General features: G+C 34.1%; 2 protein-coding genes across 2 annotated transcripts; both read left to right on the forward strand.

Annotated features, from left to right (window-relative positions):
* Positions 1-2,170: 2,170 nt before the first annotated feature.
* Positions 2,171-3,202, forward strand: LOC111406831. Its single transcript, XM_023036199.1, has one exon. It carries the CDS (start codon positions 2,171-2,173, stop codon positions 3,200-3,202), a length of 1,032 nt encoding a protein of 343 aa, XP_022891967.1.
* An 11,507-nt stretch (positions 3,203-14,709) lies between these two features.
* Positions 14,710-20,066, forward strand: LOC111406191 (proline-rich receptor-like protein kinase PERK10). The gene is made up of 7 exons (XM_023035459.1): positions 14,710-16,061; positions 16,155-16,727; positions 17,287-17,697; positions 17,779-17,865; positions 19,446-19,516; positions 19,594-19,670; positions 19,781-20,066. The coding sequence occupies exons 1-7, from the start codon at positions 15,509-15,511 to the stop codon at positions 19,938-19,940; spliced, it is 1,932 nt and encodes a 643-aa protein (XP_022891227.1). The 5' UTR covers positions 14,710-15,508; the 3' UTR covers positions 19,941-20,066.
* The last annotated feature ends 256 nt before the right edge of the window (positions 20,067-20,322 follow it).

Here is a 20,322-nt window from a genome sequence, read left to right on the forward strand (position 1 = left end):
AATGTATTTGGCTTGTTTGTTGAGATGTGCTACTTATATGTTGATCAAATTTGGTTGCATTACCTCAGTGAATTGTTCATTTTGATGATCAATTCATTGTGGTGTTCTCTATTGTAATACATTAAGTTTAAAAAAAAAAGTCAAACTAAAATAAAATAATAAAATATAGTATGTGAGGCGGTGGAATTGGATTGATATCAATCCAATTCTACCCAAAACAAAATTTATAATACCAACACACACAACACAAAACCCAAAAAAAAAACGGTGCAGAGAAAGAGAAAGAGAAAGAGAAGAGAGAAAAAGAGAAAGGAAAAAAAAAGAGAGGAAAAAAAGAAAAAGAGGAAGAAAAAGAAGAAAAAAGGGGGGAAAATTTATCAATGTGTTAGGAATTAAGTGCTCTATCTTATTAGACTTGAATTTCTCAATTTTGAAAGGTAAGTAAAAAGTTACTTATTGTTAAGCTATGTTTGATTTTATAGTCGTTAGATTGTTAGGTTAAATTTAATTTTATTGAAGGGGTTAAGTATAATAAACTATGAAATTGAGTAAAATGAAAGAAAAATTAATTTTAGTAATTAAAGAGACATCAGAAATCGCCTAAACGTGAAATAATTAAGTTTGGGTATCGCATATTTAATTAATGGAATTTCTTAAAATAGTCAATTATTGATTTAAAAATTATATTATATTTCAAGCGGCGATACGAATATCGGGACAGCGTACCAATCGAATTGATTTTGGCGTATATAGTTATGTGAGTGAAAAAATATAAATATTTTTAAAATATTTATAAATTAAGCATATTGTTAAAGTATGCGCAATTATATACAATTATGTGTTCGAATTACATGGTTATTATGGAAATCTCTTTTATTATGATACATGTGAAATATCAAAGATTATTTATGGCATATTTGTGACTTGATAAGTAAGACTTGTGATATTGAGCTTTGTTTGGTATATGAGACATACAATATTGAGATCGGCCAGAAAAGTACCAATGATTATATACTTCTTCTAGTTCACAGAGAGGTCTTGGCCATGTTCTATCCTACACGGAGGGTCTTGACCTGACATTAGTCTTGGTCGTGTACATATAGTTCACAGAGGGGCCTTGACCGTGTTCTAGAATTGATTATGAGATGTTTTTGAGAACAACTTTCGTTCACCGAGGAGGTCAAAGTGCCCGTGATGAAAGTTTTTAGCCGAGAGGTGGATTACATATTTCAATCAGAGGGTACATTTTTGGTGGATTTTTCAATACGTTTGATGTGATGAGATTATAGCATGGTTATCAGCTGATGTTATATCATGATTTTAAGATGATATCTTTATGACCTTATGTGGCTATAATTACATAATGGTAGCTTGTGAATTATCAAATGATATGAATTTGATTTCCAATAAAAATGTATAAATGGAAAAGGTACATTTATTTTGAATGTTCTCCACTCACTAAGCTATCAACTCATATATTTTTCCACGTTTTTCTTTATCAGGCAGCAGTTGAGAATCTGGGCATCTTTTGGAGTTGAGCCTTGATTTTGGAGTCAAGAGCCACACGACAAAGTTGTTAGTATGACTCACTTCATAGAACATGTAGTCAATGTTTTGGGATGCATGTTCATATCTAGATGTGATTTTGCATCACTTGTAGATAGTTATGGGGCATATTTCTTGGTAAAAGTGGAGATTTCGGCTTATCTTTATTGTGCTGTGCTATAGTTTGGGATTTGTGTGAAATTGATCACAGGTTGGTTAGTCCTGTTTACAGGGGAGATAATGCTAAAATTTTGTTAGAAAAATGATGTATAAAAAGTGATATATTGTATTTGTAGTAGCCTTGATGGTGGGTCCGACTTTTAGTTGGTATCTATCATCGGCTCATGCCACGTCCGGATCTAGTGGTGTTACACGAGGTAGGGTGTGTCAGTTTGGTATCAAAGCACGCATTAGAGTTCATGGGTTTGCATTGTACATGCATACATTCTGATGTTTAGCATATCATGCATAACTATAGGTGAGTCATGCCTCGTGGTGGCAAAACTCGAAGGCTCCAGAAATGTTGCCCCCGTCTCACATTACTCCTGATAGAGATGAACTGAGAGAGCCCGAGAGAGTAGATGAATCAGTTCACCAGCTTCCTAAACAACAGGGATAGGGAAATATGATTGGAACTGATCCTATTGCTGTTGAAAGAATTGCTATTGCTATTGCATCTACTATGTGTAATACTGACAGAGATTTTAGTATTGAAAGGGCTACAAAGTTAGGGGCTAAAGGGTTCACTGGCACAACAGATCCTATAGTTGCACAGGCATGGATGACAAAGATAGAGAGGGTATTTGACGTTATGGGTTGCTCAAACGATCAGAAGTTGTGTCTTGCCACCTTTTTATTAGAGGAGGGTGCGTATGATTGGTGGCAGTCGGTACAGAGCGCATATCTAGACCCTTCCATCAGTACTTGGACAGATTTTCGTCGTATCTTTTACGATGCCTATTACCCTCAGTCTTATAAAGATGCAAAGCAGGAAGAATTTCTGAAACTAATACAAGGCCAGATGACTATTGCAGAATATCAAGTGAAATTTATTGAACTTTCAAAGTATGCCCAAGTTCTGGTAAACAACGTAATTGATAAATGCAGACGGTTTGAAAATGGGTTAAGGGAAGAAATCAGGTCAGTAGTAACAGCTGCCGGCTGGAATGAATTTGGCAAATTAGTGGAATCAGCTTTGAGAGTAGAAAAGAGCATTTCTGATAGGCCAAGTGGTAGAGAACAAACAATGTTCAGAGCAAGCGGTAGTCAGACAATGGCAAGTGCTTCTAGCTATAGACCACCACGGAGGGATAGTAGAGGATTTCGACTTGGTGTGTCCAGTTTAGGTCAATTCAAATCTCGACTCCAAGGAAGTCAGGGTCCTAGATTCAGTCCCAGTACTATACAGCAGCCATTGGCCAGTCGTAATTATACTCAAGGTTCTTTCCAGAGATCATTTACTCCGAGACAGGGAGAAAGTTCTACTAGTGCCAGATTTTCTTCTTGCCAATTATGTGGAAGATCTCATCCTGGAGAGTGTTTAAAGTTCAAGGGAGTTGGTGTTTGCTATCGCTGTGGTCAAGAAGGACATCTGAAAAAGAATTGCCCAGTTGCATTCCAGGAGGGTAGCATGGCACAGAGGATGTTTCTTCAGTAGAGTGCTGGTAGTACAAGACAGAATCAGACTTAGAGAGATGATTCAGCTAACAGAGCAGGTATAAATAGTATGGCCCAGTCTAATATCGCAAGCGGTAGTGGTACAAAATCAAAAGGGCAAGTAGGATGACCGAAGACCTAGGGAAAAGTTTTTGCTATGACTCAGCAGGCGGCAGAGGAGTCATCAGATGTTATCTTGGGTATGGACTTTATGGCAACAAATCAAGCTTCAGTTGATTACTTTCAAAAGGAGGTTGTGTTTAGACAGCCAGGACAGCCTGAAATTATAGTCAATGGACAGCGTAGAATTTTACCGTCTTGTGTGATATCTACTATTGACGCTGGAAGATTACTCAACAAGGGCTACCATGCATATTTGGCTCATGTAATTGATACAGATGTTAGCAAACTAAAACTTGAAGATATCCCAGTGGTCAAGGACTTTCCTGATGTATTTCTAGAAGAATTATCAGGCTTACCATCAGACAGAGATATGGAGTTCAGTATAGATCTGGTTCTAGGAACTGCAACTATTTCAGGGGCACCCTATAGAATGGCACCAGCAGAATTGAAAGAGCTAAATGTTCAGTTACAAGAGTTGGTAGACAAGGGTTTCATCAGACCTAGTATATCTCCGTGGGGAGCACCAGTTTTGTTTGTGAAAAAGAAAGATGGCACCATGTGACTGTGCATAGATTACATACAATTAAATAAGGTAACAATTCGCAATAAATATCCTTTGCCAGGTATTGATGATCTGTTCGATCAACTTCGAGGTGCTGCAGTATTTTCAAAGATTGATTTGCGTTTTGGATATCATCAACTTAAAATCAGGGGCAGTGATGTGCCAAAAACTGCTTTCAAGACAGGTATGGTCATTTTGAATTTCTTGTGATGCCATTTGGGTTGACCAACGCACCAGCAGCATTTATGGATATGATGAATAGAGTGTTTCGCCCATATCTAGACAGATTTGTGATTGTATTCATTGATGATATATTAGTATACTCTCGAGATCATGATGAGCACATAGAGCATCTCAAAATCATCTTGCAGACTCTATGCGATGAGCAGTTGTATGCTAAATTCAGTAAATGTGAATTCTGGCTTGATAAAGTTGTGTTTTTGGGACATGTCATATCAGCAGAAGGAATTTATGTTGACCCGCAGAAAACAGAGGTAGTGGTAAAATGGGAAAGGCCTACTAATGTGACAGAAATCCGGAGTTTTCTCGGCTTAGCAGGTTATTACCGTCGTTTTGTAGAGGGATTTTCCAAATTTGCTCTTCCTTTGACCAGTTTGACTAGAAAGAATGCTAAATTTGTTTGGAATGAAAATTGTAAGAGAAGTTTCCTCGAATTGAAGAATAGATTAGTGTCAGCTCCAGTTCTTACCCTTCCATCTCCTGGTGAAGAGTTTGTGATATAGTGATGCTTCACGTCAGAGTCTTGGTTGTGTTTTGATGCAGAATGGGAAAGTTATAGCATATGCTTCCAGGCAGTTGAAGAAACATGAATTGAATTATCCTACACATGGCTTAGAGCTAGCTGCAGTTGTCCTAGCCTTGAAAATTTGGAGACATTACTTGTATGGTGAGAGATGCCAGATATATACAGATCATAAAAGCTTAAAGTATATCTTCGATCAAAAAGAGTTAAACTTGAGGCAAAGAAGATGGTTAGAGTTGATAAAAGATTACGACTGCAAGATTGATTATCATCCAAGGAAGGCTAATGTAGTTGCCAATGCTCTCAGTCGGAGAATATTGAGTCCTATGAACCAGACTAATGCAGTATGTTCATCTTTATTTGGTGAGTTCAGAGTTTCTCATGCTCAATTATCAGTTACCAGTGTAGGAGCATTGTTTGCCAATTTCCAAGTGAGGCCTACTTTGATTGATACAGTTAAAGAAACTCAAACTCAAGATCCAATGTTGAACAAATTGAAAGAAGAAGTTAGTAAAGGTAAGCATACAGATTATACCATTCGAGATGACGGAGCTTTAGTTATGGAAACAGATTATGTGTTCCAGATGATTCGAAATTGAAGGGAGAAATTTTAGAAGAAGCACATAGTTCAGCTTACGTGATGCATCCATGTAGTACAAAAATGTATCGTGTACTCAAAGAACACTATTGGTGGCATGGAATGAAGAGAGAAATAGCTGAGTTTGTATCCCGATGTCTCATTTGCCAGCAAGTGAAACCAAATTGTCAGAAAACAGCAGGATTGTTACAAACGTTGCCTATTCCTGAGTGGAAATGGGAACACATTACTATGAATTTTCTATTTGGACTTCCAAGGACTCAGAGTGGACATGATGGCATATAGATCATTGTAGACAGATTGACGAAGACTGCTAGATTTTTGCCTATTAAAGTCACTTACTCATTAGATAAATTGGCAAAAATATATGTTGACGACATAATCAGTTTATATGGGGCACCAGTATCTATTATTTCAGATAGATATTCTCGTTTCACTTCTAAATTTTGGCCCAGTTTACAGAAAGCTATGGGTACGAAACTTCATTTCAGTAAAGCTTTTCATCCACAAACAGATGGTCAGTCAAAAAGAAATATTCAGACTCTGGAAGACATGTTACGAGCTTGTGTACTACAGTTCAAAGGGAATTGGGATACTCATCTTTCTTTGATGGAGTTTGCTTATAATAACAATTATCATTCGAGTATAGAAATGGCTCCTTTTGAAGCACTGTATGGTAAGAAAAGTAGAACTCCAGTATGTTGGGATGAAGTTGGTAAAAGAAAGTTATTGGGTCCTGAATATATCCAGATTACTGCTGAGAAAGGAAAGATAACTAAAGAAAAGTTAAAGACAACTCAAGATAGACAGAAGAACTATGCAAATAGACGTAAAAAAAACCTTGAATTTGATGTTGGAGATAGAGTTTTCCTACAATTGTCTCCATGAAAAGGTGTTATCAGATTTGGTAAACGAGGTAAATTGAGTCCGAGGTTTATTGGCCCATATGAGATTGTTGAACACATCGGTCCAGTTGCGTATCGATTGGCTTTGCCAACAGAATTGTCTAGAATTCATGATGTATTCCATGTTTCTATGCTTCGTAAGTATATTTCAGATCCATCTTATATTTTGGAATCACAACCAGTAGAGCTGAAGGAAAATCTTACCTATGTAGAAGAACCAGTTCAGATATTGGACAGGAAGGAACAGTCTTGCGTAGTAAGACTATTCCTTTGGTTAAAATTTTGTGGAGAAATCATGATGTAGAAGAAGCGACATGGGAAAGTGAAGAGCAGATGCGTTCTCAGTATTCACGATTTTTTTCATACATGATTAATTGAATTTCGAGGACGAAATTCTTTTAAGAGGGTGAATTTTGTAATACATTAAGTTTTTTAAAAAAAAAGTCAAACTAAAATAAAATAATAAAATATAGTATGTGAGGCGGTGGAATTGGATTGATATCAATCCAATTCCACCCAAAACAAAATTTATAACACCAACACACACAATACAAAACCAAAAAAAAAAAAAAAAAAACAAAAAAAAAAAAAAAAACTGTGTAGAGTAAGAGAAAGAGAAGAGAGAAAAAGAGAAAGGAAAAAAAGAGGAAAAAAATAAAGAAAAAGAGGAAGAAAAAGAAGAAAAAAGGGGGAAAATTCATCAATGTGTTAGGAATTAAGTGTTGTATCCTATTAGACTTGAATTTCTCAATTTTGAAAGGTAAGTAAAAAGTTACTTATTGTTAAGTTATGTTTGATTTTATAGTTGTTAGATTGTTAGGTTAAATTTAATTTTATTGAAGGGGTTAAGTATAATAAACTATGAAATTGAGTAAAATGAAAGAAAATTTAATTTTAGTAATTAAAGAGACGTTAGAAATCGCTTAAACGTGAAATAATTAAGTTTGGGTATCGCATATTTAATTAATGGAATTTCTTCAAATAGTCAATTATTGATTTAAAAATTATATTATATTTCAGGCGGCGATACGAATATCGGGACAGCGTACCAATCGAATTGATTTTGGCATACATAGTTCTGTGAGTGGAAAAATATAAATATTTTAAAAATATTTATAAATTAAGCATATTGTTAAAGTATGCGCAATTATATACAATTATGTGTTCGAATTACATGGTTATTTTGAAAATCTCTTTTATTATGATACATATGGAATATCAAAGATTATTTATGGCATATTTGTGACTTGATATATAAGACATGTGATATTGAGATTTGTTTGGTATATGAGACATGCAATATTGAGATCGGCCAGAAAAGTACCAATGATTATATACTTCTTCTAGTTCACAGAGGGGTCTTGATTGTGTTCTATCCTACACGGAGGGTCTTGACCTGACATTGGTCTTGATCGTGTACATATAGTTCACAGAGGGGTCTTGACCTTATTCTAGAATTGATTATAAGAAATCTTTAAGATCGACTTTCGTTCACCGAGGGGGCCAAAGGCCCGTGGAGAAAGTTTTTAGCCGAGAGGCGGATTACATATTTCAATCAGAGGGTATATTTTTTGTGGATTTTCAGTACGTTTGATGTGATGAGATTATATCATGGTTATCAGCTGATATTATATCATGATTTTAAGATGATATTTTTATGACCTTATGTGAATATTTCACTTTTTGGCTTTAATTACATGATGGTAGCTTGTGAATTATGAAATGATATGAATTTGATTTTCAATAAAAATGTATAAATGGAAAAGGTACATTTATTTTGAATTTTCTCTACTCACTGAGCTATCAACTCATATATTTTTTCACGTTTTTCCTTATCAGGCAGCAGTTGAGAATCTAGGCATCTTTTGGAGTTGAGCCTTGATTTTGGAGTCAGAGCCACACGACAGAGTTTGTTAGTATGACTCACTTCATAGAACATGTAGTCAATATTTTGGGATGCATGTTCATGTCTTGATGTGATTTTGCATCACTTGTAAATAGTTATGGGGCTCACTATGTATTATTTATCCATATGTATATTTCATTGTATTTCTTGGTAAAAGTGGAGATTTAGGCTTATCTTTATTGTGCTGTGCTATAGTTTGGGATTTGTGTGAAATTGATCACAGGTTGGTTAGTCCTGTTTACAGGGGAGATAATGCCGAAATTTTGTTAGAAAAATGATGTATAAAAAGTGATATAATGTATTTGTAGTAGCCTTGATGGTGGGTCTGACTTTTGGTTGGTATCTATTATCGACGCATGTCACGTCCGGATCTAGTGGTGTTACACGGGGCGGGGTGTGTCATCTACAATGTATTTGGTTGGTTTGTTGAGATGTTTTATATTATTCATGGATTAAGTTTTGTTGCATTTATTTGGTTATTGCTCATTTTGATTGTCAATTCATTGTGGTTTTTATTTTCCATTGTATTTGGCTGGTTTGTTGAGATGTGCTAGTTGTCTGTCGATCTAATTTAGTCCTATAAGATAGCCCATCAATTGTTCCTTTACAATAAAGTTCTGATTTTATTATTATTATTATTATTATTATTATTATTATTATTATTATTATTAACTTCTAATGGTTTATCATTTGTCATGTATTCTATTTTCTTTTATGGGGAGGCAGTCCACATATCTCCGTTACAATTCTTGAAAAATATTTTGCTGTGTTCAAAAGATGGGGAAATCTTGAAGGTCTATTGCGGTTTCAAACCACTATTCTTTTAGCAAATTTCTGAGAAAATTACTTTACTTCTCTAATTGTTTACCATTTGTCAGAGCATTGCATTTTCTTTGACAGGGAAAAGGCCACACAACTCATCATACTGCCCTTTTGTAGTGTCCGAAAGATAGAGATACCTTATGAGCTTATATATATCCTTTTCTATGGTTCGAAACACTTTGCTTGTGAGTTTTGAATTTGAAGATTGTGCATTCAATTTTGCTCTTCTTAATTTAGAGGATTTGGATTCATTACATGGTTATTCATTCTTCGAACTAATGCTGTATTTGGTGGACTTTTGTTGGAAGGTTCGGCAAATATTTGATATTGATGATCGTTGTGGGTCTTTTAAGATTAGGTTCATCGATTGAATAACGGGATTTTGCTAATGAAACTATTCATACTCCAACAGATTGGTAAAAATATATTTACCGTAAGTACCCTTGTGGTAGCTTTACTTACACCTGTAGTACCCATATTTAGACAAATGGATTTGAACAATTAAATAATTAATTAATCAAATCAATCAATTAATCAATTAATCTGTTTAGCGGGTTTACTTAGGCTTTGTTTCAGTCACATTCTTTAAAAAACAAAAAAAACAAAAAATATAATAATGATTTGATTTCATTTCAATTACATATTTTTCAATAAAATAATATTATACGTAAATTCAAATTTTTTCCTCATTTGTTAACCACACATTCTCTATCAATCTATTATTTCAAAATATATATTCTTTCGAAATAATGTAGCTCAAATACGCACTTAATTAAAATCAAATTTTAATTAAATGCCAAATTAGAGTCCAACTCTAATTCCACAATTGTATGGCAAATTTATCTAATTAAAATCAAAATTTAATTAAATATCAAATTAGAGTCTAACTCTAATTTCAATACTTAAAGAGATTGAATTTAATTAAAATCAAAATTTAGCTCTTGTTTGAGCCCCATTCTTTTGATAAGAATGAATTATTGAATAGTATATTGATGGAAATGCGTGGTTAAAAAATAAGGAAAATTTTTGAATTTGTGTATAATACTATTTTATTGAAGAATGTGTGATTAAAATGATATCAAAACACTGTTTAAGAATGTATTTTTTTAAAGAATGAGAATCAATTAAGGGCTTGATTAAATATTAAAATTAGACTCCAACTCTAATTCCAACAAAAATTTTAGGGCGGAACTATTTAATTAAAATCAAATTCTGATTAATTGTTAAATTAAAGTCCAATTCTAATTTTGAAAATATATTTGTGTGAATAATTTAATTAAAATCAAATTTCAATTAAATATCAAATTACAGTCGTATTCTAATTTTAATTGAATTAACATTATAATTTAAGATAAAATTTCTGAATAAATAAAATGCAACTTAGGGTCATCAATTTTAGTACTGATTCTTAGAATAAATTTTTTGATCGTTAGAGAGAAAAATGTGTCTCACCTATAAGTGAAGAAGTTAAAAATGATGGTTGATCATGTTAAATAACGATAAAAAAATTGATATTTTGACTTGAAAAATCGAAACCAAACAGGTGCAAAATTTTGGGTTTAAACCATTTTAAAATTTAATTCAAAACTAATTTTAATATCTAAATTCAAAACTATTTTGAAAATTGCAATTTGATCTTAATTTCAAATTTATAAACAGCCTTAAAAAAATTTTAGAAATAACAATCAAGGCCCTTATGTTAAAATTGCATCATGACCCATTTTATAATAATGTAGATAGGGACACATAGGTTCAAAAATTGCAAAACAGGCCTCGTTCCCGAAATTCATCCAAACCCTAAAAAAAACTTCTTTCATCTTCTCCTTGGCAATGCCGACTACCGTAGCTACTGACTGCACTCACTGTAGCAGTGAACGCTTGCGAACGACACTGCAGCAGTAGCAACGGTCGTTGTTGCAACGAGCATCGATGACAATCGCTGCTACTTCCATCCCTGTGGCAACATGTTGCCTTTTGGGTGTTGCATATTGCGTGGCTCTTCGCCACTATCGGTGGTGGCTTCCGCTGTAGCCATCTTTATCTTCAGATCCAATTTTTTTGACCGAAAAATTATTTAATTGCTAGATTCAAGAGAAAGAACAACAATCAACTTTTGATTGTTCCCAAATATTCAAAATAATTTCTAACAAATACAAAGTAATCTATGATACCATTGTTGGAAATTTACTCAATCTTACACGGCAGAAAATAAAACAATTTCAATTCTCACCAAGGATCTAGTTCGTATTTAGATAGAAATTGTGATAGGAATTATACCTTTTGTAAATTTTGCAAACTCCTTTACCAATCTTGTAATATGAACAATCATGATCTGCAATTCACAATTTTCAATTTTCCATCATCCAATGAATATTCACACAGGGAACAAGATTGAGAAAATTGGGATATCTTTTCTTGTGCTATCATGTATAATTATATTCTCTACATATTTTTCAAACCCTAACAATATATTAATATAAGTCAAAATGGACTTGGCTCGTCTCTAAAATTTAACTATGTCCATTAATTCATTAATTAATTAATTTGGGTCACTAATAAGCAACCAAATTAATAAATTTCCAACACTTATTAATTAATTAATTGTTAAATCTCATATTAATTAATTAATTGTTAACTCTCATTCTTTTAGTTTTCCATTTGTGTGTGACCCGTTAGATTTTAAATCACGACACCTAATGACGTAATTACTATTTTGATCTAATCAAAATTGATAAATTTAAATACTCTTTTTAATTTATCACCAATTCATATTCCTCGCCCCAGATTGATATATAGTAATGTCTTTAAGACAATACATATGACGAAAAATGCCATGTCGTATGACAAAATTAAATTTGTTCGTTTATCATGAAACTGTAATTCTTTCGTCAATATGATTCGATCAATTACGAGATATGGATGCGTCAATCTTAATTATTGATTATATCTTTTATCCCAATTTTAATTCAATTGAATATTAATTAAATAATAGAACTACCATAAAAATTATTTTAATTATATATTAATAGCGTTTATATTTAAAATTGATTGGACTTATAACATAATACTTACATATAGAAATATCAAGGTTTGCAATTTTTGATGATGTGTTATGTAAGTCAAAAATGTAATGAACATAAGATTGCCCAAAGCCACAAACATTGCATTCCAATTGGATGTAGGTGACCCATCCGACCAGTCATTATTCTTTGGTACATTTGTGTCGTTACATGTGTTGCTTGGTTATTTTGGGGCCCTAGACATTGACATAATGATCTTGTGACTTGTGAGTGGCGAGTGGGTCAATGTGGTACCAAAAAGAATTAAAATATTTAGGGCATGTTCGGAAGCGATTTTTTTATCCAAAAAATTGATTTTTTGACAGTTATTTTATTATTCCAGTCGTTATATTTGATTTCTTCTCTCACAGGTGGACCCCACTTTTCTCCTAACGGTAAAAAAATCAATTCTCAAAATCACTCTCAAACATACTCCTAATAAATAATAGTCACAAATGATTTTGTCCTCCCAAAACTAATGCCTTCTAACAAGGCCGTTTGGTAGGGATTAAAATTCATATTTTAGTCTTAATTAAAGTCAATAATTAATTTTAATCATATATTTCATGAGTTCTGCAACTTTTCAACTATAAATTTTATTAGCTTTTATTAAAATTTACTAAAAATATGATATCAATTCTCACAAAAGATGGCATAATATATTCAAATTTTGTAATTAAATCTCGATTATTGAAGTGTAATAATATTGATTCTCCCACCTTATAATTTCCCAATGAGTAGCCAAAAAGAAAACTTTGGAAAAAGGTAAAATGATAGTTTGAAGAATTTAAAGGTTATTAAAATTTGAAATATACTAAAAGTAAATACCACTCATTTATGATTCTATTTGAGTTATATTTCTTATTTAATACTATTGAATGACGAGTAGGTATATATTTTATTATTTAAAATTTGGCATTTATTTAATCAGAACGCGTCAACGTGTAAGGACTCATTAATGCCATTAAAAAAAAAGGAAAAAAATGTAATAAAGCCCTTGAATAAGTCTTTGATACTAAGCTGAATATTAGAATATTTGAGTCAACAGAGACAATAGGAAAAGTCCAAATGATCACGAGTCATTGGACCATTAGAAAATTTGAATAGTAAATTAAATGAGAAAAATTATTCGATTCTTTTTTTATACCATGTATCATGAGTATTCTCAATAATAAAATTATTTATATTTTTAATACAATAAAAGTCTCTATAAATGTAAATTACCCTAGACAATATGGTGTTTTTTTAGCCCCTAGAGGACTTTTTTTGGAAGAAGACAAGTAATTTTTTGACCCCTTTTTTGGTCACTTGGAACCCACATAAGAGTGTGTTGGTGAAAAAAAAAAAAAAAAAAGGGCTGCTTTGGGCACTAACGGTAGGAATATTAATTTTTCTATCCGAAAAATGTCCTCCCAACAATGGAATTAGCTTGACACTGATACAAAAGAACAATAGTGTATTCAACTATTGTTTGTCGAATATAATGCATGCAATTATCAATTTAATGCCATTCTTTGCGGAGGTATATAATTCTACTTGGGAATTTGTCATTCCGATGGAACATGTTTTGGCTACGTAGGATGTGAAAAATATTAAAACTTACTCAAATTTTCATCTTGTGCTTTAACTCAAAAGTTATTATCTTGTTTAAAAGGATAGAGCCGATGCCATTGACTTAGTCACAAAAGCTTATTTGATCATCTAAGGAGATTTGTATGATAATTCATTGTCTTGTTTTATTTTTTATTCATATGTCTAGTATTTAGCCCCCGTTTGACTCCCATTTTGTGGTAATGAGAATGAGTGAAATAGTGTTTTTTTAAAAAATGAGTGATTGGAAAAGAAGGAAAAATTTTCGGTTTACGTGTAATATTATTTTATGAGAGATTATATGATTGAAATATAGGAGAGAGAAAAATGAAATATAATGGAATGAAAATTAATGAGACCCAAACGGGAACTTAACTGAAGGGGACTCCAATTTGTTGCACTTAAAGGAGTTTCTTTATCTGATTTATAAGCACGGAAATTTACATGGAAATTAGAATGATGATTGTACCTTAGCTCCCGTTTGAGCCCCATTATTTCTCATTACATTAAATTAAAGTTTTCTCTTTTTTATTTTTAACCACACAATCTTCAATAAAATAATATTACACGTAAATCAAAAACTTTTCAACCACTCATTTTTAAAAAGAATAACTATTCATCTCATTATAGCCCTTGTTTGAGCCCCATTTTTTTGGAAGAACGAATTTTTTAATAGTGTATTGATGAAAAATGTGTGGTTAAAAAATAAAGAAAAATTTTATATTTGCGTGTAATATTATTTTATTGAAAAATGTGTGGTTAAAATGATCTCAAAACACTGTTGAAAAATGAATTTTCCGAAAGAATGGGGCTCAAACAAGGGTATAATTTACAAATAATGAGGCTCAAACGGCTAGATCGCATACCCAAAAAATTACTAAGGACTCCTTTAATATTTACTTATTTAATCAAGCAAAACAAGGTTAATTAACATGATTAAAAAAAGAACTACACCCTTTTTGATTTTGTAATTTGATAAAATAATGAGTTTATGAAATTTAAGATTAACTTATTTATTTTTGTTAATTCGAATTTTTATTAATTTTTAAATAAAATAAAATATACGGATAACATAAAAAAAAAAAAAGGAAAAACGAAAAAGAAAAAGAAAAAAAAGCCAAAACATTGATAGGCTTTTGGCGAGAGGAGAGAGGGGGCTTCCTCTTTTACTTTGCCGCAACGTTGCGTAATTTCTGTCTAATCTATTTTAAATTTATACCATCCACCTTCGTTTTTGAAGATAAAATCTGCATAAGAACGTTATCATATATTGATAGGGACCTTATTATTCATTTTAAATCTCGAGAAACTATAAATAATCCGGGTATGTATTCACATTCAAGCAGCTGCGTCAAGAGCGTTGTTCTGGGAAAGTCGGTTTCATTTTGTCGTTTGATTTGGTACTGAGTTATGAAAGAAGACCCCATTTTTCCGTGTTTCTGGTTTAAGCTTTCAATTGCTTCAAAGAATTGAGTAGAAGCTCTCTTTTTTGCTCTGTGAAGGTAAGATTTACTGGACCTTTCAATAGCTGATGGTAGCTGTAGAAGAATAGATGGAGACAAAGAGGAGGTGACTTTTCTTGATTTGGGGTTTCTGGGTTTTGGTTTGTAAGTGGTTTAGTGATCTGGGTGTTGCTGAAAGCTGTGTTCTGTAATTGGAACTGAAGTTTTTGAAGGTTTTTGTGATGTGGGCTGAGCGTTTATCAAGAAGGTAAGCTGGATATTGGCAATTGTGGTTTGGTTTTAACTGGAAATTGATTACTGTGACATCTACAGATCTGATTGTGAGGCAGACAATTCTGAGTGAGCTTCACAAAAAAATTGAATCTTTTTGGCATTGCTAAGAAATTGCAGTTACCACGATCTCAGCCCATTTCAACTACATGCACTCCCACTCCAGTTGTATCTCCACCACCTCAAGCACCTCCTTCCAATAATGTAACAGAAACTCTTCCTGTCTCACCAGCGTCCCCTCCTTCCATGGCTACCCCATCAGCTGCTACGTCTCCCCCTCCTCAGCCTACACCTTCATCTTCAACCAAATCACCATCACCATCTTCCAGTCCTCCTCCTCAAACAACACCTTCTGATCCACCTTCTCCTCCTCCTCCTCCTAATCCACCAGCTATTTCACCTCCCCCGCCACCACCCCAACCCTCTGAAACACCACCTTCTGATCCACCTACAAGGCCTCCTTCTCCTCCTCCTAATCCACCAGCTGTTTCACCTGCCCCGCCACCACCCAAACCCCCTGAAACAACACCTTCTGATCCACCTACAAGTCCTCCTCCTCCTCCTAATACACCAGCTATTTCACCTGCCCCGCCACCACCCAAACCCCCTGAAACACCACCTTCTGATCCACCTACAAGGCCTCCTTCTCCTCCTCCTAATCCACCAACTCTTTCACCTCCCCCGCCAACACCCAAACCCCCTGAAACACCACCTTCTGATCCACCTACAAGGCCTCCTCCTCCTCCCAATCCATCAGCTATTTCACCTGCGCCGCCACCACCCAAACCCCCTGAAACACCACCTTCTGATCCACCTACAAGGCCTCCTCCTCCTCCCAATCCACCACCAACTCTTTCACCTCCCCCGCCAACACCCAAACCCCCTGAAACACCACCTTCTGATCCACCTACAAGGCCTCCTCCTCCTCCCAATCCATCAGCTATTTCACCTGCCCCGCCACCACCCAAACCCCCTGAAAGCCCTGCTCCGCCTGTGCCTGGGCCACCAAAACTTGCTCCACCACAACCACCCACAAAGTCCCCAGAAAGTTCAACTCTACCTCCCAGTCCACCAGAGACTTCACCAGCCCCACCAACATCCACGCCACCTAAACATTCCCGTCCAACTCCAGCTGCTAAATCACCCCAAAATTCAACTCCACGTCCGGCACCTCCAGAAAGTTCAAACGCTACAATTCCGGCTCCTCCACCCGCGCCTCCACCATCTTTGAATTCTAGAACGGACACCAATGACTCAGTTGCTAATGTTCAACCAAGTTCACCATCCACAGGTGAAGGAGGCCTTAGTACGGGAAGCACATTAGCAATTGGTTTGGTACTTGTCCTTTTGTTGCTTAGTATTGCTGGAACAGCAGCATGGTGTATATGGAAGCGAAAGAAAAAGGCTTCTGGACTTGATGGGGGTTATGCTATGCCAAATTCTCTAGGCTCTTCCCCAAAATCAGGTAACAATGTGGAATGCTATTGTATTAAATTTTGAACATTTTTGTCACGAGCTGAACTCTACCTCGCAACTTCACACTTGCACAGATCAAATAATGGAAATCTTACCAGCTGAACCAGTTAAAATTGTAAACAAATTAGGAGAAATAGAAAGGGGAAGGGGAAAATGAAAAAATAAGAAGAATGGAGATGAGAAAAGCTGTTGATTCAATCAACAATTTCACTGAAATTTTGCAGAAAACATTACACACCTCTTTCCAAACCCTTTACACCTTATTTATCTGCTTACCTCTACAGTGAAGAAGCGTGGTTCTCAACTGGTAAAATGTAAAAAAAAAAAAAATGGTTTCTAGTTTATTACAATTAATCAAAGTAAAATGACACCGTTTTGATAAGTTGGCACAACACCATGTTTGAATTGAAAACCAGTCAAGTCCGTTGCCTTCTTCCTCTTCTATTTCTGGTTTTGCTGATTCTTTTTCCCCCAATTATTTCCCACATGACAATTTTGGTCTATGTTTTTCCATGTTTTCAACAATGTGAGATGTTGTTCATGTTCAGATGCGGCCTTATTGAAGTTACACATATCAGCATCCAACAACAGAAGTGGCTCTGTCCATGATTCCATCTATTCACCACATGACCCTGGTGGCTTAGGCAATTCGAGGTCATGGTTCACCTATGACGAACTAGTCAATGCGACTAATGGGTTTTCAGTACAGAATCTGTTAGGCGAAGGAGGATTTGGTTCTGTGTACAAAGGAATCCTAGCAGATGGTAAAGAGATAGCAGTCAAGCAGTTAAAGTTTGGAGGGCAGCAGGGGGAGCGAGAATTCAGAGCTGAAGTTGAGATAATTAGTCGCATACACCATAGACATTTGGTTTCACTTGTAGGTTATTGCATTTCCGAGAACAAAAGGCTACTTGTGTATGACTATGTTGCTAATGATACCCTCTACTTCCATCTTCATGGTAAATTTACTATTTACCATTGAAAGTAAAGTTCGTGAATAAATTGTAACTGACATTGACTATTGCTCCTTAAACTTTCAGGTAAAAGTAGGCCTGTTATGGATTGGGCCACTCGTGTAAAAATTGCTATTGGTGCAGCTCGTGGAATAGCTTATCTTCATGAAGACTGTAAGTGACCTATATTCTTCTTTTCTTTCCCATTTTATTATCATAGTTTATCTCTGTAACATTTCTCTACCAAAAAGGAAAGTCTCGTCTGCATTTTTCTATTCTTCTCAGTAACTATTGCTTTGATTGTCGCTTCTGTGAATCTTCAAAAATTGAGTTTGTGTTTACATTGTTGACAACATGGAATTATATCAAAAATAGTATAACAAACAAGACTCTTCTCATATATTGAGTGGAGAAACAAATGAAATAAGCTATGGACGGATTGAAGACGTTTTCACCACACACTTGAGAATTAAAAAAAAAAAATATATAGTTTCTGAAGGTCAAATCGTTAAGTTATGCTGGTCTTGTATCTATGGGTTTTTCCTGCAAATATATGATTAATTTCATTTAGCTGGAGAAACAGTAATCTTATGTTGAACTTTGAACAAGTACAACAAATTAAAGCAATGTAAATCTTGGGAGCTGCGTTATCTTCTGTAAAAAAGAAAGAATTCATTTTCTATTTAATTGGACACAACTCTCTCGAAGAGTTGCTAAAGGAAACTTAAGGATGCTGTTTTAGGAGTATGCCAATGTCACTGAAAATAAGAGACCTGCCTTCTAATAAGTGCAATCACTCAGACAGAAAGAACGAAAAGAGGAAGAACACAAACCCAACTCGTTGTTTTGGGACGAATACCGAGAAGTATTGACAGATTTTGGAGACATCTCAGTTTTCTTATTCAATATTCAAAAAATCTAAATAAAGCAACTTTCAAATAATTATACATCGATACAGCTTTTTTTTTTTAAAAATTAGGATGTACGGATACGTGTGTAGTATTTTTCATAAGTTCATAGAATTCAACATAATTGCATTTTTATAAAAATCATTAAAACAAAAGCCTATTGAAAGTTATAGTACTTTCTAATAATAAAACTAAAATTGTCAACTATTAATACAATTTTACGTCTATTAAAAGTTCTAATACTATTGTCTATTTTCAGCAATAAAACTCTAATGGTAAATTATTTCACACTATTTGTATTTTTAATAACAAGAGTAAGTTTTATATATATCTATTTTCTTAAAATATGTTTACTTTATTTGAAATTGTTAATTAATAAATATTATCCATTTTCAATAGTTATTGATAATGATAACAATTATTTATTAAGTAAAAAAACTTTATCATTTATTATCTATAATAATGAATTTTAAGAGACTTTTAAATGAATAAAACTGTTCTTTTTCACGTGTCCAATGCATATTGAAAAAAAGAAAAGAAAAAGAAAAAGAAAGTAATTCTTAGCCTTAAGATCCTTTAAACATTAGCTATCCACTTCTGTTTTCTGTCTATCACTGTTGTGCCAGTTGCAGAAACTACCTAATGATCAGGTAAAATAACAAAACAAAAAGCTACCTCTTATGGACTAGGACAGAAGCAAGACTTGTTACTAATATTCCTTGACTTCTTCAACAGTGGATGTTGTATTTCTTGAGTAATTGGTGATAATTTGGATATCTTTAAATGCATGAAAAAAAAATGATATGAATTTGGTAAGAGCTGAATTAATCTTCATTTGAATCCCAGGTCATCCCCGTATTATCCATAGGGATATCAAGTCGTCGAACATTCTTCTAGATAACAACTTCGAAGCTCGGGTATGCCCAACTTCTGGTAAACTTGTCTTTATATGTACAATACAATGCATTTGAAAATCACATTATGGGCTTGACAGGTTTCTGATTTTGGACTTGCTAAATTAGCTATTGATGCAAATTCACACATTACCACACGTGTTATGGGAACCTTTGGGTAAGTTGATATCTAAAACTGGTCTCTGTTCACATCAAAGTCTGGACGGACCAAGAGATTGTAATTATTACACCATCTTTATTCTAATAGCCGTGGTTGACTTGATTCAGATACATGGCTCCTGAGTATGCATCAAGTGGTAAGCTGACAGAAAAGTCCGATGTGTTTTCTTTCGGGGTTGTGCTTTTGGAGCTTATTACTGGACGTAAGCCTGTGGATACATCTCAACCCCTAGGTGACGAGAGCCTTGTTGAGTGGGTAAGTTCATAATACAAGTTCTGTTTGTATTTTCATTCAGTAGCATTTTTCCATTTATCGGAGCTATCTGCTTTGTGATTCATGTTATGTTTAGTGTCAAGAAGCATGAGGTTGATCAAGCCCTCAATTTTCACTCAATTTTTCTGTATCCACCTGTTTGTAGTAAATGATAATAAAACTAGAATGGTTTATGCTCTGCAACATGAGGTTGTTTTTCGAACTAAAACCAGACTCCTAATGTGGGAACCTTTTGTAATAGTTGAATAATCAGGATTTAATAATAGGCTCTGTACAGTTGTAAAAACTTGGATGGTATTTACCCAAGACAGTTATAAAAATCTAGACTTTTCCAATATAGACTTTTCCAATTTTATACATTTTTAGATAGCTTAAA

Source organism: Olea europaea, chromosome 12 (assembly GCF_002742605.1).
Source record: "Olea europaea var. sylvestris chromosome 12, O_europaea_v1, whole genome shotgun sequence".
Classification (NCBI taxonomy): domain Eukaryota; kingdom Viridiplantae; phylum Streptophyta; class Magnoliopsida; order Lamiales; family Oleaceae; genus Olea; species Olea europaea.